This window comes from Fundulus heteroclitus, chromosome 18, assembly GCF_011125445.2.
Source record: "Fundulus heteroclitus isolate FHET01 chromosome 18, MU-UCD_Fhet_4.1, whole genome shotgun sequence".
Taxonomy (NCBI): Eukaryota; Metazoa; Chordata; class Actinopteri; order Cyprinodontiformes; family Fundulidae; genus Fundulus; species Fundulus heteroclitus.
In genome coordinates this window covers 8,330,567-8,358,066 of record NC_046378.1, presented here as the reverse complement: position 1 = coordinate 8,358,066, position 27,500 = coordinate 8,330,567, and the positions used below count along the sequence as shown (strand labels likewise).

The 27,500-nt window shown below is 43.3% G+C and overlaps 2 protein-coding genes and 1 long non-coding RNA gene across 12 annotated transcripts in view; all 3 read left to right on the top strand.

Annotated features, from left to right (window-relative positions):
* rap1gap2a (RAP1 GTPase activating protein 2a) overlaps window positions 1–27,500 on the top strand; it is a 123,327-nt gene that overhangs the window by 17,147 nt on the left and 78,680 nt on the right. For 8 of the 10 annotated variants that reach the window (XM_036149437.1, XM_036149436.1, XM_036149433.1 and 5 more), the window contains exon 2: window positions 4,598–4,633. The exons of 1 other annotated variant lie outside the window; for it this stretch is intronic. In XM_036149437.1, the coding sequence (XP_036005330.1) occupies window positions 4,598–4,633 (36 nt within the window). Of the gene's footprint in view, window positions 1–4,597; window positions 4,634–7,395; window positions 7,468–27,500 lie in introns of those variants that run through there. One more of the 10 variants, XM_021308760.2, reaches the window with a different exon arrangement.
* Window positions 12,643–13,468, top strand: LOC118566655. The gene is made up of 2 exons (XR_004933186.1): window positions 12,643–12,831; window positions 13,400–13,468. It is a non-coding gene; the product is annotated as an uncharacterized LOC118566655 (long non-coding RNA).
* LOC118566654 lies at window positions 17,925–20,716 on the top strand. Its single transcript, XM_036149442.1, has 2 exons — window positions 17,925–20,079; window positions 20,648–20,716. The coding sequence occupies exon 1, from the start codon at window positions 18,415–18,417 to the stop codon at window positions 19,795–19,797; it is 1,383 nt and encodes a 460-aa protein (XP_036005335.1). The 5' UTR covers window positions 17,925–18,414; the 3' UTR covers window positions 19,798–20,079; window positions 20,648–20,716.

Here is a 27,500-nt window from a genome sequence, read left to right as displayed (position 1 = left end):
TGGTTTTCGTCCTGGCCGTGGAACACTGGACCAGCTCTATACCCTCAGCAGGATTCTTGAGGGGGCATGGGAGTTTGCCCAACCAGTCTACATGTGCTTTGTGGATCTGGAGAAGGCATTCGACCGTGTCCCCCGGGGGATCCTGTGGGGGGTACTCCAGGAGTATGGAGTACCGGACCCTTTAATAAGGGCTGTCAGGTCTCTGTATGACTGGTGTCAGAGTCTGGTCCGCATTGCCGGCAGTAAGTCGGACTCGTTTCCGGTGAGAGTTGGACTCCGCCAAGGCTGCCCTTTGTCACCGATTCTGTTCATAACTTTTATGGACAGAATTTCTAGGCGCAGTCAAGGTGTTGAGGGGATCCGTTTTGGTGGCCTTAGGATTGCTTCTCTGCTATTCGCGGATGACGTGGTCCTATTGGCTTCATCAGGGCGTGATCTACAGCTCTCACTGGAGCGGTTCGCAGCCGAGTGCGAAGCGGCCGGGATGAAAATCAGTGCCTCCAAATCCGAGACGTTCCTACCCTCATCTATGGTCACGAGCTTTGGGTCGTTACCGAAAGAACGAGATCCCGGATACAAGCGGCCGAAATGAGTTTTCTCCGTAGTGTGTCTGGGCTCTCCCTTAGAGATTGGGTGAGGAGCTCAGTGATCCGGGGAGGACTCAGAGTAGAGCCGCTGCTCCTCCACGTCGAGAGGAGCCAGTTGAGGTGGCTCGGGCATCTGGTCAGGATGCCTCCTGGACGCCTCCCTGGTGAGGTGTTCCGGGCACGTCCCACCGGGAGGAGGCCCAGGGGAAGACCCAGGACACGCTGGAGGGACTATGTCTCTCAGCTGGCCTGGGAACGCCTTGGGATTCTTTCTGAGGAGCTGGCCTAAGTGGCCGGGGAGAGGGACGTCTGGGCCTCCCTACTGAAGCTGCTACCCCCGCGACCCGACACCGGATAAGCGGAAAACAATGGATGGATGGATTGAACACAGCCTTATGAGATGTCCATAGTTGTGGATATTGTGTCCTAAGCTAACCCTGCTATAAACTCCCCCACATCCTGATCCCTGACCTGTCTGCTTCGCTCCTTGCCGTTAGTTCACCAATGCTCTCTAGCAAACCTCCAAGGGCATTCACAGGACAAAATGCTTGTACGGAGATTAAATTGAACACAGGCGGTCTTATTTTAAGAATAAGGGAATTTGTGAAAGCAGCAAATTTGCGGTAGATTTTATTTTGGGGCATCGGCGTAAACGGGACAATATAGACAGTCTAAAACTGCTTGTGCTTTTCCTTCCATCTCACAGTTCTGCACTATTTTATGATTTATGATAATGATGATTTATGATTTTATGATACAAATCACACTCTCTGAAGCTGTAATGTCCGTAAGATCTGAGGTTGTAATGGGAAAATGTGTGGAAAAGGCAAAGGGATGCAAATTTCTTTACAAAGCGTTGTATGTGGAATGCAAAGCACCTGAAAGGAGAACACAGCAATCAGTGTCAGAACCGTTAACTTGGCATGCCAACTCTTGTGTCTCCGATTTGGTGTCGATTTTGTAAACTAAATAAAATAAAACATCCTTTTATGTTCTTTATAATCTTTTGAGAAAAGACTATAGTCTTAATAATGATTCTGGTAATTGTCTTCACAGCTGTAATTGAGTATCTCCATTAGCAATGTTTTTCAAATCCCAGCTAACAGCTGCAGCTTAGGAGTTATTATTAAAAAAAAATAATAATAATACCCTAATTTAAAGCTGATGAAAATACTTGATTTAAACCAGTGCTGCTAAAACACATTTTTAGAGCTAGAATCTTTTAATGGCCTACTCAAGATTTTCTTGGTTTGCTACTTTTTCTCTAAACGTGACAAAGTATACAGCTTGATGTGTTGTAGGCTACAGATCCATACAATCATTTTTCAAAAAGGTAATGTAACATGTTACGACACACTCTGATACAACTGAGAGAGCTTAATGCCACTGCAGGGAGACATTAAGCAAATGGAGTCTGAAGCATCAAAAGATAAAAAAAATGCATTCAAATCGTGCTGATCTTAACCAGCAGCAGCAGCAGCAGCAGCAGCAGCAGCGATAAGTTACATGAACTGTCCCTCTGGCTGTAACTTAGAGTAAATGTACAAAGGTGCTTCCCCCTTTCTGATATCTTATGGTTTTACATGTTCGCCACACATTTCAAAACATCAAACACATTTAAACATAAGTCAAAGACAACCCAAGTAAACACAAAATGTAGATTTTAAATAAAGGTTTTGTTATTGATGTGGAGCAAAAAATCCAAACCTACCAAAGTGATTTCCCCCCCCGTTAAAACTCTACCGTGGTTTATCACACCAGAGTTCACCGTGTCTAGCCACACCCAGGCCCGATTATCGCCACACCTGTTCTCAACCAAGAAATAACTTCACTAGAAGCTGACTGACAAAGTAAAGAGCACCAACAGATCCCTGAAAGCTGGACATCATGCTGGGATCCAAAGAAATTCAGGAACAAACGAGAAAGATAGTGATTGAGATCTCAGTCTGGAAAGGGCTTCAAAGTCATTTCTAAAGCTTTGGGATTCAGTGAACCACAGGGAGAGCCATGATCTACAAATGGTGAAAACATGGAACAGTGGTGAACCTTCCCAGGAGTGGCCGGCCGCCTAAAATTATCTCAAGAGCGCAGCGACGACTCATCCAAGAGGTCACAGAAGACACCACAGCAACATCCAAAGATCTGCAGGCCACACTTTACTCAGTTATGGTTAAAGTTCACGCATCCATCATCAGAAAGAGGCTGGGTAAAAACGACCTGCATGGTAGAGTTCCAAGACCAAAACCACTGCTTAATAAAAAGAAGATTAAGGCTTGTCTCAACTTTTTCCAGAACATATCTTGATCCCCAAGACTTGTGGGAAAATATTCTGTAGACAAAAGACGAGACAAAAGTTGAACTTTTCAGAAGGCGTGTGTCCTGTTGCATCAGGAATAATTAAAACCACATTTCAGAAAAAGAGCATGGTGGTGGTAGAATGGTGGTCTGGGGTTGTTTTGCTGCTGCAGGATCTGGAAGACTTGCTGTGATAAATGGACCCATAAATTCTGCCGTCTACCAAAAAGTCCTGAAGAAGAAGTTCCGGCCATTTGTTCAGGACCTCAAGCAGAACAATGATCCAAAACACACCAGCTAATCCACCTCTGAATGGCTGAAGCAAAACAAAATTAAAACTTTGGAGTGGCCTACTCACCTGAGGTTGTTGTGAATGGGCAATATAAATAATAAACCTACTTACTGTCTTCCTGACTTAGTCAAAGTCCTGACCTGAATCTTATTCAGATGCTGTGGTATGACACTAAAAAGGCCGTTCATACTGGAAAAACCCTCCAATGTGGCTGAATTGCAACGATTCTGCAAAGCTGAGTGATCCCTCCACAGCGCTGAAAAACACTCACTGCAACTTATCGCAAACGCTTGATTGCAGTTGTTGCTGCTAAGTTAGTAGGTTTAGGGAGCAAACACTTTTTCTATTTTTAAAAACAGCATTTTGTCTTTACTTGTGTTGTCTTTGACTAATATTTAAATATGTTGGACGTTCGTAAACACTTCAGTGACAATCATGTAAATAACTAAGAAATACGGAAGGACTTTTTCACACCGCTGTATTTCCCCAGAATTTGACTATCTGATAATGAAAAGAGTTATTACGTCACCGACCAACCTCCCTCACTGCATGTTGATGTCCTGGTGATGCATCACGGTGGGAAACATTCAAATCAGATGTAAAAGTTTGGACACGGCACGCCTTGTGTGTTTGCGCTGTCTCACAACAAGCGCTGACATTAGCGGCTCTATGCAAGGGGGGTTTATTTCCATAAAGGTCGTCAACACAGAACAGTTCGCTCTCACGATTAGCGAGATTAGAAATGACGGGAGCGTACAACAGGAGAGGGATCTGAAAAAACACACGAATGACTGAAGAGCTGCTTTGTTTTTTACCAGAAAGCTGTAACTGAACCCGAACGTGAAAATTACAGTGTCCTGATTTCCCGTGTTTATGGAATGAACAGCGCGTGCTGAACCAAATGAAAAAAAAAGGCCCCTATAAACACAGAGACTCCTCCAAACCAGTCCGAGCAGACTGGAGAGAGGTAACCTTGTTATGTGAAGCCGACTCCGCTGCGCTTCAGGCTCAGCCGCACCTTTTGGAAACTGAGGGCGTTCATCTTCACCCTTTTTGTGACCCGTTCAGCGCGGCCGCGGTGCGATATTTGTAACTCATGCAAATTTATACGGCCTGTCATGCGCTCCAGAGAGGAGACGCGTCAATTAAGATAAGATATGCAGCGGTTTTAAAAGGCCCCATGGAGACGGAGTTCTACATCTATGTCCTCGTATTTTAACCTGAGTGCACGTCTTCCTTCTTTGTTTTACTGGGGTAAAATGGAAGCTCATGTTTTATAAATGGTGTCTTGAGAAATTTAGTAATATTTCCTGTTTTGTGTGTGTGTGTGTGTGTGTGTGTGTGTGTGTGTGTGTGTGTGTGTGTGTGTGTGTGTGTGTGTGTGTGTCTGCCTTTTTCTTTCTCTCTCCCACTTCTTCTACAGGATTGACAAGTCCACTTTGTCCGCGTTGAAAGGCCGGTAAGTTCCTCGCTTAAATCCTGATTTTTTTATGCTTAAGAAGACCTCAGTGTGTGTTTGATTTTCTTCGCATAAGGAAGCATGACAGGTGCGATGTGCTTCTGGGGGGAAAAACTCATAGAAAGCGCTGACTAACTTTCTGACCAAGCTGCACTCCATCTTTTCGCCTCACTTCACACTTTCCGCCATCTGACAAAATTCCCATCAGTCTGCTTAGTGTGGATTTCTTTTTACTCAGACAACCCACCAGCAAAGACATCTTGAAATCAATATACACGTCCTACTCACAAGCTTGCGCTCAGTCTTGTGAGTAGGACGCGTTCTCAAGTCTCACCTCGGTGAAGAACTAACTTCACTGCTTTTCTTCCCCTCTCGCTTTTGGCACTAGAGCGCGTGCCAGGTAAAAGTCATGTGTGTTTTGCCCTCATGAAGGCACAGAGAGAACGTCGGCAGGCTCACCACTCCCCCTCCCACAACATTTCTAACAACGCCAATGAGAGAATCGGGGATTTTTCTCGCCATCACTGTCACAGCAAGACTCTCGTTCTCGGCTCAAACACCACCAAGGTCAACCGAGGATGCTGTCAGTTTTTTTTGGGTATCTTCTAGTTGTTGTGGTTTTTCCTCCCACATGCATGCTGCATGGGTGTTTCATTGTGGCCGCCCACTGCTACCGAAATAGAAATCCACCCACAGGGTTAGACAAAGTCTCATTTAACAGAACGGCTGCTGCAGATCTCTTTTCTAGATCTGGCTTAATTTGCTTGTTGCTCGGCGGTCTGAACCACCTTTGGTTCTCACCGAAGTCTCGTTCCGTGACCTCGCTCAGACCGCTAACGGGGCGGCTTCCGGCGCCGCAGGTTGGCTGGACCGAGTTCATGGCTTCGTTTCATAGGCGGCTGCTAACAGATGAGGATGTTAGATTTGGTGGCGGTTCACAAATGTGAAAGGTGGCGTAACGGGGAGGACTCGCACGGCCGTATGAGTCTTTGCACAGGGTTCAGGAGGACTGCCCATCTTTGCTGAAACAAAGCCATGCTGAGGGACGTTGCCCTAGTGATGAGATGCAAGGGGCTTTTTTTCCTTTAACCCCATCAGTGCCCCCAACTTAAACCGCTCTGTGTAAAGACAGACACAGTGGCCACACTGACCGTCCTCCACCGCTGTCCTTTAACATTCAAACCTCTCATGTTTTTGTGAAACGCCTCCATTTTTCACATGGCATCTTGCCGTCTGTTGTGGATTTCAGCTACCGTGACAACCTACCCTGGTAACTCCGAATCTGTGAAATATGTGAGGGGAATGCTGTTTGTGCAAACCTAAGAACGTGTTTCCTGAGCCAAAAATCAAACGAACAAGGCACGTGTCGAGCTTTAAGGCAGACCACGCGTTTTCTTAAAGATTTTCCTATTCTGCGCTGCACTGCTGTATTTACACAAGGACTCAGGGTGGGAGCGGATTCAACATTGTTTACTTTCAGTGTGTCAACAGGGAATTAAATCTCAAGATGCACTGACAATACTGGGATTTGTTACACCTACGCCCATGCTGTAGATGTATTTCTAAGTCTAAAAGGTTTTACACCTTTAAGATTAAAGATTTTATCATCAGCATAAAGTGAAGCTCTTTAATAATCTGGAACATGGTCATAAGACACTATTAAAATGCTGCACCGAGCTTCCGAATTCTCTCAAGGACAAACAACCCCCCGCCGCACAGCATGTTCGGCTCTGCTGCGTTTCTACCGCAACGCCTCAGAGAAGAAAACGGATTCCTCGTTAGTGTGGAACCCTGCGTGGAGCTCGTTTTGTTTCACCAGGTTCACAGAAACGGGCCCTCGGTGTCTCCCCACCCGGCCCAGGTGCCCGATCTGGAGTGGCTCTGAATATGAATGAGCGAGTCGTGACTCCTGCTCGAGCCGCAGCTCTGTGTGCGAGTGAGTGAGTGAGTGAGTGAGTGGGTCCAGATGTTTGATCCAGGTAATAAATAAAACAGCCTTTCCCTTTCTCTGGGGTGAAAGGAAAGGCTGAAAAAAGATGCGTGGATGGGCGATGAAGCCGAGGCGTACAGTGGTGTCACATCTGTAGTCTGATCAACTGTTGATTGTCTAAAAAAAAGATTAGGAACAATGTTCTTTAAAATAAAAAAAATCATATTTCATGGTAAAAGCACTTTTGAGCCATTGCTCTGGTTACCCTTAGAGTTCACCTGAAGTAAACCCCCAGCTTCGGTCTGCTGTTGGTTTTCTTAACTCTTAATGAAAAATGTACTAGGATGAATCCACAGGGGAGGGAAGCCACACAGAAAGAGAAGGGCAAAAAATATAAAAAAATAAAAGCAGGGGCAGTGGAAGGCCAGAGGAACTCAGACATCAGATGGATTGCTCACTTAAAGGTCTCAAGGTTTCCGCTTGTTCTTTTCTTTCCTGTGTTGTCCTTTCTCTCCTCCTTCCTGTCTGCCTTCTCCTCCTCTCTTGCTCTCCCTCCATCCTCGCTCAGTTCTCCAGCTGCCTGCCTCCTCTCCCCTCTGTCATTAATCCCTTTGCTCTGCCCGCCTTCATTTGACACACAACACCTCATTAATACCTGCATAATCATACCGGTGGGTCCACGCAGCCAGAGCATGGGTGTGTGTGTGTGTGTGTGTGTGTGTGTGTGTGTGTGTGTGTGTGTGTGTGTGTGTGTGTGCAAACACATGCATCTGATTTGTCTTAGAGTGGCGGTGGGGGATGAATACTGAGAGTAGATGAACAGGGACGGTCGAGGAGAGAGGAAAGGGGTCAGCTGCACCGGGTCAGCTTCCTAATAATTAGAGACGATGCCTCGCAAGCTGTGGTGAGTACGGCTGGCTGTTCTGAGTAGATCTTCCCACCAGATTTTCAACGTATTTTTCAAAAAATACTCCTTTTCCTGTCGGTCCGTCAAAGGGATGCAATTAGTGGAGACATGACATCAATATGGGTTCTGCACTCAGTACACCTGTATTGAACAAGCGGGTTCAAGTAATTGAGCAAAATTAGCTTTTTTAGAAGAAGGAAAAAAGATAGGCTTTGCTGGAAAATCGGTGATTTTACTTGTCGGCCCGTGCTTTTGGGCTCGTGACGTGTGGTCCGCTTTATCTGTTGTGCAAAGTTCAGGGATGAACATGTTGAAAGGCGAGAGATATGATTGGATTTTCTCCAGTGTTTCTCTTCCGTATGTGTGTAAGCTCTGGCTTTGGTATGGATTTTCTTTTGTAAATAGAACAAATGATCTATTTAGGAATTCGGCTGAATCTGTCATATTCTGGGAGGAAAATCTTGAATGCAGCTTGTTTTGAGTTTTTTCTTAGTTCTTAGTGACATGGTGATAGCAGTTTTACGCAATCCTGGTGTCTGGTTAAAAGCTGTAATATAGGAAGGCATAATAACAGTGTCGTAAATTATTTTTTTGTCATCATTATGCCATTGTTATTAATACACATTATGTAAGAAGCCGTGTTACTCTGAGTGAGTTTGAGCTGCCTTTCATGTCTTATAAAACCAATTAGGATGGTTTGCACACACTAAATGACTAAAACCCCTTTCTCCACATGTATGTCTTACAGGATCTACATCTTTACCTTTGAGATTACCCAAAGTCTGCCAATGTTTCCAAATTTAATATGATCCATGACATAGTTTGAAATCACAAGGATATACCAAAGCACTTTTGCTGTATTATGTTTAACCTTCCTGTTATCCTCTGAAAGTCTTGCTCTCTCCTACTCTCTCACAGCCTGAATGAACGGCAGACATGTTTCAACTTTTAAGTAGCTTCTTAAACCTTTTGTTTGGATTTCATTGTTTTAAACTCTCACTGATACTGAAAAGTATTAAGTTTGAGTCCTCTCCAATCAGAAGCAAACACTTTTGTGGGACCAGGTTATCACTTAGGGATGGTGCATTCACTGAATGGAGAAAAATCAGACATTTTGAGTCTCTAACCGTTGTTTTACCGTTCAAGGCCATTTGAGCTAAAAACGATCCGGTTACTGTCATCTGCTGGTTTCTCTGTGGATCTCTTTGATACGCAGACCAAATGCAGCTGCTGCAGCATAAGAAAACCAAAGAAACAATAAAACCGATTCCTCCAACCACTGGTCTGCTCGTATTCTCCGTAGGGTTCATGTTAACATGCGTCCGTGCTGATAGCAGAGTCTGCCGCCAGCTGCTGCTAATGAAACACAGAGGCTTGCCAATTCCGTTTTCCATCCCTCCTCCCGCCCCTCCTCTGTCCTCGTCATCACCTCCGTCCTGGGGTTTAAACAGAGGAGCTGTGCACATCTCAAGGGTGTCACAATCACAGAACACGATCAAAGTGGACCCGGCCGTTTCACCTGCTGCACTGCAAAATGCCATTTTTGCTCCGGTTTGCAAATATATGTGAGGATAAACCGCTTTGTAGTTCAGATCGACCAACGGTGTATGGTTAAAACGAGGATCGGCATTAAACCGGGTTAGTTTCATCATAAAACATGTGAAAATGACCTTTTTTCCCGACGGCCACCCTGTTCTCAAGAAAATGCCCCCTCTTAGTTTTTGTCCGGCCAAGTTTTTTCGGGGCCAGGTGTAAATGTTATCTGTCGGTCCCCATCACTGAGAAGAGCAAATGGGCTGCTTCTATTTCTGGAGCCTGGCATTTACTCTATCTCCTTGTGCGGCTTCTATATTGCGGGCAGCCATGGTGAGCTGTGACCAGCCGAACAAACATGAGCCTGAAACGTCTGGCCGGTATCATATTTACTTTAGGTGGGGAGCTTATTAAAGCTCGGGGCTTTGCTCTGCAGCACAGAGGGAGCGAAGCAGTGATTAGTCACATGGAGGCTGTTTGCAGGCTTAATGAGCTGTCGGCTATATTGTGCTCTGCTTATTGGATGCGATTGTTAATGTAGTGTACACAGTTGCATGCAGCTGCCTAACCTAATATAGGCCTGTAGTCAGAGGCAGAGATAAAGGCAAGGAGCAGTAATGAAGGACACAAGTTCAGTTGGTTTTTTTTATCTAATACACGCACCCCTGAGGTGAGCATCCATCTCAGCCGGGGTTAATTACAGGAACACGGGGTGTAATGTAACCACAAAGCACACGCACACAGCATCTGCCGGATCAGCCTTCACTTGTTGAAACAGTAGGCCTACAGCCTGAATTTGCTCTGTGCTTGTATTCGTGTACCTGTGAAAGGGACAATGCGCATTCATGTCCACAATGTAAATATGCCAGATTATAACCAGAGTTATTATACAGCTCGGCTTGCACTGTGTGTGGGAAATGATACGGCGACCGCAACCGCTAGGTTTCAGATGTGTTTGTTGAAGTATGAAGTGGGAAGTGGTGGAACTCCACCCATCCTTCAGAACTCAGGGGAGGATGTTGCACTTCCTGTCTTCGTGTACCTTCACTTCCAGTTTGGTTACATGACACAGAATGATACATTTTCCACCAAGTTTCCATTTAAATGTAATCATTTTCTGTGTAAGTATTATGACTTGTCAGAATCCAGGGTCCTATCTGTACTAAACTCCTTTCTATGGTTACAATATATTTAGATTCTGGTTTGTTTCTTATACCTCCAGATTTGTTCTCTCGCATATTTCAGTCAGTCCAGGAGTGAGAATTTTAATTTGAGTCTTTTGTGTCACTGCTCTCTGCAAGTGACCACAAGAGGGGGAGAAGTGTCTGTGTTTGGCTCGCTCTGACTGATAGCGGGACCAAAAAAAAATAAAAAATCTGTGCTGTTCAATGAAAACGGGTCCAGTGACGCAAAAACATCACTAGAGGGCGCAATCTGTCCACGGTCACTGCTGCTGAACCAACACACCAGCGCAGTCCCACCTGTTCACATGCAGCCAGTCCCTGATAAATTAGGAGCGCCGATGGAGGATGGTTAGTTTTCACTCCACTATAAGATGGTGAACGGTTAAGACTGTCATTTAAACCAATACGAATTCTGCAAATTAATCAAACAATAAATAATCATGACAACAAAAATAAATCACAACTGGACTGTTTTAAAAGAGAAAGTTTTCAATTTTTTTATTTTTTTTTTACAATATACGTCCCCTGTGGTATAATTTTGCATAATTTATTCAACTCCCATAACATAATAAATAAATAAATAAATAAATAACCTGTTCCGCAGCACAACCTCCTCCATCTACCTTACCTTCGATGCACTTTCACCCCAGCAAGTTCCTAGACAGGTAAGTTGCCCCTGCGGGACTACATGTCTGTGTTTTTTCCTGCCATACGTCACAGACTACAGGGAGCCACGGCTGTTGCCATGGTAGCAAGAACTGATGACCACCTGAGGGACGGTCCAGCATGGGTCATTACCATGGTGACTGCCCTGGTTGTCTCACCTCGTGGGCCACGTTTCACTGGCAGTGCATCCAAACATAACAAGAGAGGCTGACTTGCGGGGCTCGTGGTCGCAGAGGGCACGTCGCCACCCGGAGAGTGCGGGTCCGACTCCGAGGGTGTTGGAGCACACTTCCTCCAGACACCTGTTTTACGGTTTTAACCCACGCACTTACAGAAAAATGTTTTATCAAGCTTCCCAGAGGTTTTCTAGGATATGGACCACTGAGCTATATAATATACTGGAGTGCTAATCACCAGCTGTTTGAACGAGTCGATTTGAAGCCGCCAGCCGCCATATTGGTACTCCCTATTTCCCCCCAGTAACTAGGAATATGTGCGCTACAGCATCGAATAACGAGGATTTTCTCATGTTCAGGGGGGGCTTAAGACTTTTAAAATGTCAAATGCCATATGCTTTTATGTTATGTTCTAAAAATATCAAGTACTGAGAAAGTCATGTGCTGAAATATTTTGCATTTTATTCATTTAAATATATATGTTTAACATTTATAAATATATAAATAACAATATACAAAAACATATATTTACATATGTGTATACATATATATACATATATACATATACACATACTTATATATACATATATATATATTTAATATGAATAACATGTAAAATATTTCAGCACCTAATTTCCTAGTAGTTAATAGTGTTAGTACATCCACTGACTGTAGAATTACCTGTGAAACGTTTTCACATAGCCAGAAAACTGCTTGTTGTTGCAAGCAAATCCTATGGGATTCTGTGAGAGTAGGGAGTAGCAAGATGGCGGCCAGTGACTTCAGTTTTTCGGCAAAATCAGCACTCCAGTGTATTATATAGCTCAGTGATATGGACAGGAGAGCTTAACAGCTGTATGTAAGGCGGGTCATGTGACTGCTGCTGCTGGGGGATGACCAAGCAAAGACAAGAGGCTCTGCCCAGACCAATGTTAGATCTGACTTAAAAGATTGTCAGAGCAAAGGAGACTGCAACAGAAATGGCCATTAGTTCCAGCTTTCATTTGTACTTTCACTGAACTAAGAAACCAGTTGGAAATTCTATCTCCACTGCATCATGTTTGCCTGATGTTTTTACCAAAAGCAGCATGAGATAGTATCTCGTAAACAGAAGAGCACTTAACACCGCACCGACATAAGCACCAGGAAGCTTTGGCCACATCATTGGCTAAACTGGCTACTACGGGCAAAATGGCCGCTGGCTGGTTGGAAAAATCCAATTACGAGAGCAGCGAGAGTAAAGCAATACAATAATGTTGGTCTGATCCGATGGTGGATTTGCCGGCGGGAGCTGAGATTGGTAGTTACGCCTTTACTGAAATTTGATTTTAAGGTCACAAAGTCCCTTAGGCGGAGGAAGATAAAAAGAAATCCCTTCCAAAAATAGGATTTTTCAAATAGGAATATCAGTGTTTTCGCTTGCCTTTATTTAACACCCTGCTTCAGATTCAAACGACAGTTCCTCCTGTTTCAGCATTATGAGTAATTAAGGCAAGGCAATGAGCTTTAGAGTTACAACACGCCCAGATGACATCACCTATGTCCTTGTAACAACTGATAACCTTTAGGGACCAACATCCATGCTCACGCAGTGTGAAGTCAAATGAGGGGGGAAAAAAAAAAAAAAAAAAAAAATGCACTGTGTTTCACACGGACTTAAAAGAGGGACGGACAACAAGGAAGAGAGAGCAGAGAAGAAAGCAAGCCAGACAGACAAAGAGGACGGAAGTTTGGGTGATCAGAGATCCTGGACACTTTGTGCAGAGGAGGACAAATCTGTAAGACGAGCAGAGAGGCAGCCGGTAAGACAAGCTGTAATGTCTATTAAATCAGACTGCAAGGTACCTCCAACAGGGCCTCCAACAGGGCCTCCAGATTTGCCAGCTCATTAACACCCATTGACAGCAACACCTGAACTGAAGAGGTGGATTGTGGTGAAAGAAGTTTGGCATTGATTGATTGATTAATTGATTTTATAATTGCACTGATTGTTGTGTTGTTGAATAGTGGATTTGGATGTTAAGTTTACCTATTAATTAACTTAGCATCATTTAAGAAAGATTTGCAACTGGAAGCTATTTATATTTATAAAATAAATATTTATGACTAATATTGAAAAGTAGATATTTGTATATTTAAATAAATGTAATTGTAAATATTTATACGAAATGTATTTTAAAGTTAAAGAACTTAAGTTTAGTTACTTGTTCATTTAACTTTGATTACTTTGTGGGTTTGATTCACAGTGGTTTGCTTTGTATTGTTTATATAGATTACCATTTCCTTTGTAGTTTAAGTGAAATTAATTTAAGTAAATTAACTTATGGTTTAGTAATTGTTTATTTTTCTTCTTTTTGGGCTTGTTTAAAGGTTTTTACCTGCTTCTGGACCAATTTGCACATGTCCTGTCATTCACCAAATAAATGGAGGATAAAAGAAGGAAAACTGCGTGGTCCTTTGAGTAGAAACCCTGTTTATAAAAGTCTGCATGCATTTGTCCATCCCTTTTTCAAGTGGGGAAGCTGCACAGATTAAAAAAGAACTTGACAGTAAAAACCGGCATAAACTGCTGAAGAAAAAATAAATAAGCTAATTGAAGGATCTTGCTAAAGAGAAGACAGTTGCTGACATCATTTGTTTCCCTGATCTGTGAACAACTGAGACTGATTCAAAAGATGGCAGAACCAGCTGATGGAAAGTCTGTTGAAGAACTAAAGATGGAGAGGACGACAGCAAAGAGGTCGTTGACTCGATTGATCAATAACATAACTCGGATGCATGAAGATATGACTGAAGAGGAATTAAAGGACAGTTTCCACAAGCTCAACATAGAGGCTGGGAAAGTAATGGCAGCAAATGATGATCTGGAAGCAAGTCTCATCGCAGAAGTGGAATCCAGATTGGGTGAAGATGACAAAGCCGCAGTGACTGAACAGCAGAAATCTGATCTGGAAAAGACTGCAAAGGAATGTGAAGCAAAAGTAAGAGAAATCAAATGCTTAATCCAGGAAACCCTGTGGAGAACCTTTGGAAGGACTGAACTGTTAATTGCACTTCAAGCAGCAGAATCAGAATGTGAACATGCCGCCACTATCAGACCAGGAGTGGAAAAGGAGGCATACGACTTCACGCTCAACCACCTGAAGGAACTCTTAAAGGTTGCAAAAGAAGCTCATTCTCACTGGAAAAGATGGATCCCTCATGGCAGACGGGATGAAATCCAAGATCGGCTGGGAGGATTGGAACTCAGGGTCCCCAAGCTGGTTTCCAGGACAGCAGAGTTCATTCATGCAAAGCTAAAAGAAGATGAAGGAAAAGAGGAGCAAATTGCAATGTCCCGAAATTATTCCTTACCAATCATCAAGCTAAAACCAACATCGCTACCAAAGTTTCTTGGAAACAAACGTGACTTTTACAGATGGAAAAGGGACTGGGAAGCACTTCAAAAACAAGGAGAACCAACCGGTTCAAAGGAGGTGAAAAAAGCACAGCTATTGGACAGTCTAGCTGAGAAAATCACAAAAGACCTCCGCTTAATCTCCTATGGCACTCCAGAAGATATTTTTCAAATCCTTGAAAACCGCTATGGAAATCAGACAGCTATTGCAATTGAAATTGTGGAAGAGCTACAGAAGATTCCTGCAGTTAGAGGTCACCAGCCAAGAAGAATCGTGGAGTTGATTCAAGCTGTTGAAAAAGCTCTTAAGGATTTAAGTGACCTTGGAAACACCGGCGCCATTAAAAACCCTCTGGTGACAAAGTCAATTGAAATGAAGCTTCCTGAAGTTTTAAAGAAGGAGTGGCTCGTTTATGCAGCTGATAAAAGGAATGCTGTGGTACCAGAGAATCGGTTTGATCACCTCCTTGCATTTCTGAAAGATCAAGAAAATATTTATGAGCAACTAGAGCAACTGAGAGAGGAGGATTCAAGTAGACGAGAGACCCGAATGGAGCAAAGACACGCCAGAACCAAGTCAGTCAAAGCAGTTGATGACTTTGCAAGTTGTGTTGTCTGTGGCGATGGAAAACACAGGAAAAGACTCTACTTTTGCAAACAGTTCAGAACATTAACATTAAATGAGAAAAGAGCTGCGGTTAAGAAGGTAGGAGCATGCAGTAAGTGTTTGGAAATACATGAGGACAAATCATACTGCAAACCTGGGTTTTTGTGCAAGAATCAAAGCTGCAGGAGTGGAGATGATCCACATCACTACTATTTATGCCCAAGTGCTGAAGCCAAGAAAAGCAACACAGCCCAGAGGAGGAACCGAATGGGGCCAGAAGAAGACAAAAGTAGCAGAAAGTATACTGAGGATCAAGAAGATTTTCTTAAGAAATTGTCTCCCGAGTTGGCCAAACATTGCAGAGATGTATTTTCAAATACTGCCTCTAGGGTTTTTAATACAACTCAGAATCAGTTAAATCTCCTGATGGATAGTGGAGTGCAGGAACTGCCAGTGTTGATGATGCTTCTTGAAGTTACTGCAAATGCTGGACAAAAGATCGGCACATTAATTGATTTAGCGTCGGATACAAATTACATAACGCACAAGGCTGCAAGCAGATTAAATCTCAAAAGTGAGGAGATCACGCTCATTGTCCATGGAGTTGGAGGGATGAAAGTTTGTGTGGAGACAAAACGTTACCTCTTAAAGATTCGTGTGAAAACCTCCAAAGGCACCCTTAAACCTTACCAGCTTGTTTGTTATGGACTTGACAGCATTGCAGACATTCATAAGCATGTGAAGGCAAAGCAGCTGCAAAGATTTTTTCCAGATGTACCGCTGGATGAACTTGTAAGACCCAGAGAAATAAGCTTACTTATAAGCCACAGAGAAGGTCAGTTGGCACCACAGAGAATTAGAGTTGTGGGGAACCTTGTACTGTGGGATGGGCCCTTAGGAAAGGTGGTTGGAGGAACTCACCCCGAACTGTTTGAGGAACTTGCCATGAAAGCTCATGCAACCAAAACACATTTTGCAAGGTCAATGAGAACAGCTGCTGTGAGATATGAAGAAGTCATTCATGAAATCCCACAGCATCCGCCATTAGATCATCAGGTCTCCATCCAAGTTAAGGCATCAAAGACTGCAACTACAAGCCGAGATTTCTTGGAGTGGTGGAAATGGGACAGTATTGGCACAGCTTGTGAACCCAAGTGTGGAGGTTGTCGGTGTGGCAACTGTCAGCCAGGAGGAAAGGCGATGACGCTCGCTGAAGAAAGGGAGCTTGAGGTAGTGAAGGAAGGCCTCACCTACAGTGGAGGAGACAGCCACACAGACGAACCTCACTGGCACGCTAGATACCCATGGTTAGAAGATCCAGCATCCCTGCCAGACAACAGAAATGCAGTCGAAGCTACATTCTTTAGAACAGAGAGACAACTGGCTAAAGAACCTGACTGGAAAGCTGCTTATACTGAACAAGTGCATGACATGCTTCAGCGTGGAGCTGCGATTAAATTGTCTGAAGAAGCAATCAAGAAATGGAACGGCCCAGTGTGGTATGTAAGCCATCTAATTGCTCCAAATCCGCACTCGGTGACAACTCCTGTAAGACTTGTGTGGAACAGCAGTCAGAAATTTAAAGGAGTAAGTATGAATGACCTGCTGATGAAAGGCCCAGATGTCCTAAACCCGATCCGTGCTGTCCTATTAAGGTTCCGAGGGGGAACTTATGCTGCATTAGGAGATATAAAGAAAATGTATAACTCTGTTTGGCTGGAAGAAAGAGAAGTTCACCTGCACAGATTTATTTGGCGTGATTCTGAGGATGAGAAAGTTGAAGATTATGCAGTTACAAGAGTGAACATTGGAGATAAACCTGCAGGATGCATTGCACAGGTGGCGATGCGAGAAACTGCAAGTTTACCCTCATTTATTCATCTTAAAGAAGAGAGGGAAGTCCTTCAGAATAATAGCTACGTTGATGACATTCTAACGTCCCACAATGACCCAGTCAGGTTAAAGGAAATCACAGAAAATGTGGAGCGCATTCTCAAAGCTGGAGGTTTCAAACTCAAACCATGGGTGTTTTCTGGGCAAAGTGGGAGGAACGACAAGCAGGATGAAGTGAAGGTAAAGACCATGGTTCTACCAAACCAAATGCAGGATGAGGACAATAAAGCACTCGGCCTGGGGTACATTGTGGAGGAGGACAAACTTCATGTCATGGTCAGCATAAATTTTTCAAAGAGGAAAAAGAAGATGCGACTTGGGCAAGACCTTCAGTTGGACCAAATCAGAAGTCAAACACCAAACCCTTTGACAAGGCGGGAGCTCCTCAGTCAGGTGTCTGGTCTATACGATCCAGTTGGCTTGGTAACTCCTGCAAAACAGAAAGGGGCAATCCTAGTGCGGAAAGCTTTCCAAGAGGCAAAGAACGTGAGTAACCAGGTCAAAGACACCTGGGATTTAGCACTCTCCAGTGACCTTAGAGAAGATGCAATCAAGCTCTTTGAAGAGTACACTCAGCTTAGTAAGATCCAGTTTGGCAGAGCATTAACTCCCTTGCATAACAGCAGTGACCCTTTAGCAATTACGTTTTCAGATGGAAGTGAATATTCTTATGGAGCCGTGTTGTATCTGAGGTGGGGTTCAGCTCAAGATCCAATCATTAGACTGGTGGAATCCAAAGCTAAGCTTACTCCATTGGAACAAAAAGGTGAGGCTGTTAAAGCAGAGATATGTGGAGCTGTGTTTGCATCACGTTTAAAAAAGTACTTTGAAATGCACAGCCAAATCAAAGTTGAGAAGTGGTATCACCTTATTGATAGCCAAACAGTTCTTGGAGCAATTCAAAGAGAAAGCTATGGTTTTCAATCATTCTTTGCAAATAGGATTGGAGAGATCCAGAGCAACACAAGAATCCAAGATTGGTGGTGGATTTCTGGGAATCAAAACATTGCTGACATCATTACCCGAGGAGCCAGCCCTCAAGATCTTGGTATTGACTCTAAGTGGCAACAAGGCCCAGCATTTCTAAAATCTCCAGTTGAAAAGTGGCCAATTAAATCATCTAAACAACTTGCTATCGATGCAAAAGGAAACATCACCAAGTTGCAAAAGAAGGCATTCATTGCTGTAACCACAAGGACTAGGATAAAGGGATCAGAGCTCAAACAAGAATTACCTCAAAATCAAACGGAGGCCTTGGCAAAGAAGCAGCGGCCATCTGTGTCCATACAGAACCTGGTGGATGTTTGTCGCTTTAGTAGTTTAACACGACTGGTCAAGACAGTTGCCTGGGTTTGGAGAGCGGCAAAGAGATTCATTAGAAAAAATCAAGCTGCAGTTAAACCAAAGTGGGAGGCAGTCTGCTCAACAGGGGTAATTTCTGTGAGAGAACGAGAAGATGCTCTCAGGGACATTTTTCTTGCTGCTCAGATGAGTGCCAACTTTCCCAGAACAACCATAGATAGGTTGGTGGTTTATCAAGAGAAAAAGTCTGGATTATTAGTCTGTGGCGGCAGAGTACAGATCTTTAGAGAGGACAGAGCTGCAGTTCCCATCATACCCCATGATGCCTGGGTGTCAACACTGTTGGGCCGAGAAGCTCATAATGCTGCACATGATGGAGTTGCTGGAACCCTACTGAGGATGAGGAAAAAAGCCTGGGTTGTAAAAGGAAGGAGGATAGCCCAAAAGATTGTTGACAGCTGTATGGTCTGCAGGAGAGCTCGGGCTCTGAAGTGTCAGCAGGTGATGGGCGATTTGCCACCTGAGAGGGCTGAGCCTGCTCCTCCTTTTAAGTTCACCTCAGTCGATCTCTTCGGGCCTTATCATGTCAGAGATGACGTGAAAAAAAGGGTGACAATTAAGGTCTGGGGAGTCGTCTTTTGTTGTATGGCCAGTAGAGCAATTCACACCGAATTGGCAAGCTCGCTTTCCACCGAAAGTTTCCTGATGGCTTATCAGAGATTTACTGCAATCCGAGGTCATCCACAGAAAATCTGGTCTGATGCAGGCACCAATTTTATTGGAGCAAAACCAGTTTTGGACGAGATGTACAAGTATCTGGGTACCCAAAATATATCAAGTTTGGAAGAAACTGCTGCAAAGAACGGGACTGAGTGGGTGTGGAAGATCCTTCCCGCAGACTCGCCTCATAGAAACGGAGCTGCTGAAGCTGCTGTTGGAATTGTGAAAAGAGCTTTCCAGAGTCTTGGTCAAGAATTTGCACTAACGTTCAGTGAATTTCACACAACTCTATATAACGCTGCCAATCTTGCAAATGAGCGCCCAATCGATGCCAGAATACAGAGTCGAGAGGATTGTATTCAGTACATCACACCTAACAGTCTTTTGCTCGGACGGGCATCTCAGAGTAGTGATGTGAAAATGTTTGATTTTTCCAGCTATTCATTCAAACGACTTGGAGCTATGCAAAATGAGGTTACTAAGTTCTGGAACAGTTGGAGGCAGCTGGCTGGTCCCAACCTTTTTGTGAGGAGTAAATGGCACACTTCCCACAGGAATGTTGCTGTTGGGGACATTGTCTGGTTGTGTGACCAAAATGCACTTAGAGGACAGTTTATGCTGGGCAAAGTTGTAAGTGCTAATCCCGACAAGAAGGGTGTTGTGAGGGACGTAAATGTCCAGGTTGTCCCAAGTTGTTGCACTCCTATAACAAAACATGTCAAGCAAAGATCAGTGCATCCACCAAAGAAGGATAAAATTAACACCACCATTCTTCACAGGGATGTTAGGAGGCTCATCGTCTTAATACCTGTGGAGGAACAAACAGAAAGTCAAACCACAGAGGAATAAGACTCCAGATGTACCCAAAGGCACCAGAACTGCGATCTTCCCAGTGTTTCATGGAAAGATCGAGTGGGAGGTGTGAAGTCAAATGAGGGGGGAAAAAAAAAAAAAAAAAAAAAAATGCACTGTGTTTCACACGGACTTAAAAGAGGGACGGACAACAAGGAAGAGAGAGCAGAGAAGAAAGCAAGCCAGACAGACAAAGAGGACGGAAGTTTGGGTGATCAGAGATCCTGGACACTTTGTGCAGAGGAGGACAAATCTGTAAGACGAGCAGAGAGGCAGCCGGTAAGACAAGCTGTAATGTCTATTAAATCAGACTGCAAGGTACCTCCAACAGGGCCTCCAACAGGGCCTCCAGATTTGCCAGCTCATTAACACCCATTGACAGCAACACCTGAACTGAAGAGGTGGATTGTGGTGAAAGAAGTTTGGCATTGATTGATTGATTAATTGATTTTATAATTGCACTGATTGTTGTGTTGTTGAATAGTGGATTTGGATGTTAAGTTTACCTATTAATTAACTTAGCATCATTTAAGAAAGATTTGCAACTGGAAGCTATTTATATTTATAAAATAAATATTTATGACTAATATTGAAAAGTAGATATTTGTATATTTAAATAAATGTAATTGTAAATATTTATACGAAATGTATTTTAAAGTTAAAGAACTTAAGTTTAGTTACTTGTTCATTTAACTTTGATTACTTTGTGGGTTTGATTCACAGTGGTTTGCTTTGTATTGTTTATATAGATTACCATTTCCTTTGTAGTTTAAGTGAAATTAATTTAAGTAAATTAACTTATGGTTTAGTAATTGTTTATTTTTCTTCTTTTTGGGCTTGTTTAAAGGTTTTTACCTGCTTCTGGACCAATTTGCACATGTCCTGTCATTCACCAAATAAATGGAGGATAAAAGAAGGAAAACTGCGTGGTCCTTTGAGTAGAAACCCTGTTTATAAAAGTCTGCATGCATTTGTCCATCCCTTTTTCAAGTGGGGAAGCTGCACAGATTAAAAAAGAACTTGACACGCAGACCTGCACTGCAAAAACAGAACTAAAAATAAGTAAAATTTTCTTAAAATTAGTGTATCTGTTCTTGATTGGAGCAGGTAAACAAGATGATCTGCCAACAGAATAAGATTTTTCCAATTAAAATAGGAACAATTCATCTCCAGCATCTTATTTTAAGTGCAGGGTGTCTAATTATCTTAATTTAGGGGTCAAAATACTCACTCCATTGGCAGATGATCTTATTTACCTGCTCAACTCAAGGATAAAAACACTATGTTTAGGAACATTTTGCTTATTTTTAGATCCGTTTTTGCAGTGCGAGGGCAATTTTGGAGTTGTGGGGGTACCTAAAATGCATGTTTTCGGACTTAGAGATATTATCTTTCAACTAGCCTTCCCAACACAAGCGGCTTTCTCTGTGTATCTGAGCGGGGGCGCAGTGCAGGTTACAGGACAGACAGCGAATGTCATGGTGAGGGAAGGGAAAAGATCTGTCAGGTCAGTAAAACGACGTGCATGAGAATGGGCGGCTCAGCAGACTCACTATGGCTCTCTGGGAGTCGATCGTAGAAAGCAGGACGGCAACAGGCATCAGCAGTCGAGCTTCATCTGGAACTCTGATAATAATACTTTAAAACTACTTTGTCAGGGAGTCCAACCATAAACATGAGCTCAGACCGGCTCATCCGGCCCGATGAAGTGAAAGAACAGACGAGCGTACAGATTTCCCGTTAACTCAGAGCCAGCCTTTCAGTTAATCAGTGACAAAGAGCCTAAAACATCCAGAGCGTTTTTTCTCTCTCTCTCTCTGTCTAAAAGTGATGTCCAGCGGTGTAACTGGGAGCACTCTGCCTGATTAAAGCAACAGTCTCTTTACTCAGAGGTCCCCCAGACAACCAGATGCCTCTTAGCTTTTGACAAATATTTACTTCTTGCCATTTCCCCGACACCACATACAAACACACACACACACACACGTGCACAGTCAGACACACACTTAGACACACTGAGTAGCTGATAAGCACACCATCTGGCCTGAGTGCTGGCTGTTAAGGGCTCATAAAACCGCTCCGCGCCTATTCAGAGGGAGAGGGCTCCACGAGAGGCAAGGCGAATAAACAGCAAACACACACCGACCCACTCCTGCTCCTGCATGCACACAAACCCCCCCGCGCACGTTCCCCTCCCACGTCCACGTTCTCCGTTTGATGGGTGGTGGGGTGTGGGAGGTGAGATGGACAGGAGGTGAGAGGATCAGAGGATGTACCTGTCCTAGCTGCGTGCATTTCTTCATAACCGCTGCCTTCGCTGACTTTCTTTGAGGATCAAGACTTGGAGAGATCGATTCTGCTGACTCACAAGTCGACCTCGGGGTTACCTCTCCCGCGCGGCTTTGTGCAACGCAGCGGCGCCGGGTTTGTGCTCAAAACGAGTGCATCTTCCTCCTCAACAAAAAAAAAAAAATAAGAAGAAGAATTCACCTACTCCTGCAACACATTCTCATTGAAAACACTGATATAGTTACGTAAAACTAATCAGCGATGCGTGTTTGAAGACAGATTTCCATCTTTCTTTTGCCACATCTCTGTGTTGTCCCTTTGCCAACGCCGACAGCCAGCGCTGCAGTTGGAAACCCATCGTAGGAGGAGGTTTTAAGCCCGGGCTTTCTCGATTGCTTCTGTGGCAGATTTGTTACTCGAGGGCTTGACAATGACTAGCTGCAAATTACAGCCCGTCTCGACGGCATTTGAAACCAACGTGAGGGATGATGGAAAATTTTAAAAGGGTGGAACGAAGAGGCAGTGGTATCTTTGGTGTGGTTTTAAAAAAAAAATAAAAAATAAAAATAAAAAGGCACTGAAAACACAATAGAGGAACATCCATAGGCGATGCTGCATGGACAGAGAGTGAAGTCTCTGTGTATGACCCCCCACCTTTGTGTCTGTTGTCTGCCAAACCAGGCATGGATGGCCTTTTTTATCCAAACAGGGAAAAAAAAACTGAAGACGCATGACAGAAAGAATCAAAATCTATAGAAGCGACTAGATGGCGCCTCTCTTGGGATCAATGAGAAAGAGGTCAGAGGTAGGCTGCGAGAGATGGCAGAAGGGGTCTGTGAAGGATGCTTTTTCTTCCTGTCCTCTCTGTTATAAACTGTGACCCTCTGTGGACTGCAGGGGGCATGTTAGACCCTACATGCGCCTCAGTGTCTTCTCTGTGACCCCGTGGGGTGGTCGTCAAACGTCCACAGCTCCTGACAGATGCTCAGCCGCTGATAGTCACAACCATCCTATGATTTCAAACCTCTCCGTCCAACTATTTTCCCTCGACTGTAAAGTTACCTTTATATGCCGGTTCTTAAATCCCCTTTTTCCCATAAGAGCGCTGCATTCGGTGGTCCTGTTTAGTCCGGTGTTTTATGTGCGTACACACACTTTCCCCTCTTCGGTGATGCATCCGTTTTGCACGTACATCGGAGTCGAGGCACAAAGCCCCGTCTCGCTCTGACAGAGCTCCGCTCAAACCCAATTTTCTCTCCGAGGAAACAATTCATCTCCATTTGAGCAACCTGCAGATCTCGGCCAGAGCTCGTCCTTCGCCGTTTGGCCTCTTGTGTTATGGCCGGGGCTGATAGATCTTTGCAATTTGTCCCCAGTCGCTCCAAAATGGAATCACGCACTGTAACAGATTAATGCATGGATGACTAAATTTACAGTGAGGTACGCACCGTTTTTCTTAAGTGGTGGCAACTTCTACAAAAGCTTACTGGGGATATACAATGCCTTGCAAATGTCTTTGTTGCCTCGAACTCACGGGGCACACAAGAAGAGCAATAATATGAGTAGTAGCCAAGGGGCCCAAGGTAACTCTGGAGGGGCTGCAGATATCCACAGCTCAGGTGGGACAATGTTTCCACCTTTACCTTTAGGTGGCGGCCTGCAAAAGACCGTTCTGTGGAAGAGTGGCATTAAAAAGTCACGATTGAAAGAAAGCCACTAAAAGTCCCGTTAGCAGTTTCCCATCAGCTATGTAGGAACAACATGTGGAAGATGTTTCAGTCGGCTGAGATCAAGTGTTTGGACTTTATGCAAAATGCCAATTGACACTAAATATCATTCTGAAGACCATTTTCCTGGTGCAGCCCAAGGTGGCAACATCATGCTGGACGAATCATTTTCTTCACCAGGGGCAGGGAAGCGAGTCAGAGTTAATAGCAAGATGGATGGAAATGCTATAGAAGAAAAGCTGTTGGAGGCTTCAAAAAACTTCAGACGGGGGCAGAGGATCGTCTTCCAGCAGGACAAACCTAAACGTAGATCCAGAGCAATGCTGGGATGGTTTAGATATAGGAACACGTTTGCATAGTATGGACCAGTCCAGGTCAAGACTCAAAGACGGCTGCTCACAGATGCTCTCTGTTTAATCTGACTCGGGTTGTCCCTCTGTAGATGTGCAAAGCTGATCGAGACACGCCCCAAAAGACTCAGAGCTGCAGCTCATTCTACAAAGTCGGAAAATAATGAGGATGAATGAAAATGCCCCCCCCCCCCCCTGAAAAAAGTAAACAATTTACAATTATGCACTACTTGGATGTTATCATCTGTTGTGAACAAAAAAAAGGCTTTTCCTTGAAAGAGAAGAATTTCTATGAATGTTCCCTGGATCAACAACAAGCTTCTTTCTTCATTCAATCAAACAATGTCGTTGTTGCGAATAGTTTAGGATTTATAAAGAGAACCCAGCAGGAACTTCAAAAACACAGCTCCTTGGAGTTACCATGGAAATAAACCACAGGTCTCCAATTTCAGTTAGCAGGAGCTCTTCTGGCTGCTTTATTTTTGCTCTCGGACAAATTGTGAAACCTGTTTTTTTTTTTATAAGGAGATTGGCCCTTCAATTAGCTTTTTTTCCCCCAGCGTTTTTTTGAGTGAGTGTGATCTGATTTTCCTTTGCAACCAGCTGGAGCACGGTGAAAAGGCTTGGTTAACCTTGCTGTGAAGCTGGGGGTGTGCAGCCGTTCACCTGCAGCCCCCTGCTGCAGCTGCCTCTCATTTGCCTATTAGACCAGGCTATATTTGAACTGACAAAACATATATAATGATGGCTACATGAGTTGATTTTTAATTATTAATACTGCGTCAAGTAATTAAATACATTAAGAGAAATCAGTCCGAAAAAATTGTGGGTTAAGTCCTTTTGATGTGAAGCAGGTGCTGTAGATTCTGATCAGAAGCAGAAACTTTGTACAATTTGTTCCCTTAGAAAAGTTCCAGCAGACTGCATCACCTCCTTGAAATGTGTGAACAATCTTAGTATCATCAGGCTATAAGACTTTTAAGCTGTTAAACCGTTTACTTTAGTTCAGTTTATCAGTTTGGATCAATTTTTAGTCCTGTGAAGTCACATTTTGACTGATCCTACAGCAAATCTGGACTTTCTGTTGTCAGGGGTGTTCTTTTTTAAACCCCCTCTGTTATATCTTTAGAATATGGTGTTAAAGGCTACAGTTTGCTGTTTTGCTGTGAAACAGGCCTCACCATGATTCCACTTTCCCCCTGTGTCTTATTTCCAGTCTTTGTAAAACCTAATTCTGTGGATTAGGATGTGTATTTAAGCACCTGTTTTAGGGCAAATCCCCGTTCATCTCTTTAACAACCGGCTGGCTGTCGACATCAGTCAGCTTGGCAAACTGGCAAACTGAAAGAGCAGGAAATTGATTATATCCTCTGTTATTACTCATAGCATAACATTTCCAGAATGTACAGAGAGGGGGGGGGTGCAAATGTGGGTGAAGCTGCAACCAAAAACTGAAAGAGAGAGAGAGTTCTGCAGTTTTATGGGTCTGCATTCCTTCTTATACTGATCCGAAATCTTTTTCCTGTTGTTTTTGCAATTACCTGCAAACTTTCTCGTTATATGCAAGACAAAATACTCTCCAAAGTGAATGAACTCACACCTAACTAGTAGAGCTAGACAATTACGCTGCAAATTGGCCCGGGTGTATGAAAATAATTGTCTGATGACATTTCTGTCGCAGAGAGCTAGTCAACGGCCGCGCGCTTCGTGATTAAGGACTGTCTGTGATCTGACACTGTAATCAGCGCTCACAAAGGAAGAGATACGTCTCCCATTCCTCCTCACAATCCACCAATCATATCTAATTTCTCTCCTAAAGCTTCTTGCACTCACTATTTTTTGACTTGTTAGCAACATTTCTTCTTAAACTCTCTCTCCGTCGCTTATGATTCTGCTTTTGAATAGTTTTGAGATTGTGTTTTCGTCATTTTAGCTGTTGCAGTTAACATCTTTTCTAAGGTTTTTGGATTTTATTCTCTGTCATAGTTGTTGATTGGTACTATTTCTATTCCTGAATTTTTTAAGGGTCAGTTTGCAAAGTACAAAGAATACAAAATGTGGGATCAGCTAGCTGCCAGGATTAAAATGAAACGTAAAGGACATTTATGTCCATTTTTTTCTTTTTATAATAGCCCAAACTCATTCAGAATGTGTCTTTTGATTTAGATCTGGTGTTTAACTGGACCATTTTAACACGCCATTATACTTTGATTGGAACCAATTGTTCTCAACTGGTCAGTCGAAATCGGAAAATAGGTCCCAGGTCCCACTCTGTTGCAAGCCTTTGTCTGGGAATTTTTTTTTTTTTTTTTTTTTTACAAAATTGAATCAAACTGAGCTTTTATACACTGGTTAATAGTAGATGGCAATGATGCCCTGTAGTGTGAGTGTGTTGTCAAACCTTAGTAGAAAACCTGCCAAATCTCTTTACAGAGGCTAACTAAGCCTAGCAAAGCGAAGGTATGATCCGGGCCATATGAAATGTGGATTGTCTTTCTCATTAGTAGTTCCACTTTTGTTGTGTTTGTATAGAAAAGCACAGATGGCTCTGTTATAAAAAGGCTTACATTTTTGTCTTAATTGGATTTAATTATGATGCAACCGGTTGAGTGTCTGAGGTCGTTTTCTTTTGATTCAATACATTTTAGAGGTTCATGTAGTGGCAATGCTGATAAGTGGGTCCTGAAATCTAATCAACATTTATAACCACTGATCTATTTCCATTCAATTGTCTCTTCTTCCAAGACTGCCGTTGTATGTTGCTCCATCCATCATCCTATCAACGCCGCCCAGCTTCCCTATCCCTATGAAAGAGAAGCATCCCACAGCCTCATGCTTCCACCACCATATTTCACTGAGGGAATGGTGTGTTCAGCGGGTAGTTCAGGGGGATGTGGAGTGTAACTGATGCGTGCCAGTATTCTGATTTTATTTGATAAATTATCAATAAACCACAAATCCATGTTCTTTCACATTGATGTGCTACTTTGTGCTGTTCTATCACATAACATTCCAATAAAAATACAATGATGTTTGTTTCTGTTGTAACGTGAAAACATTGATGGGGGTTTAATATTCTTGGAAAGTACTGTTTTTAACCGACTTTAACAAAAAGTGAACCTGTTTCTTTTTTTTTAATAAACAAAGAGGCCATGCTGTGATAATTGGTTAAGCATAGATGCTTGATTAAGATGAGAAGCCTTGCTTTTCTCTACACAGACGGAAGTCTAATACTCTAAAGATGAATGCATATTTCCAGGCCTATAGTGTGAAAATGATTGCTAATGCAGAGGAGCTAAGTCCCGTTTAATCAAACCGGAGGACATGTTTTCAT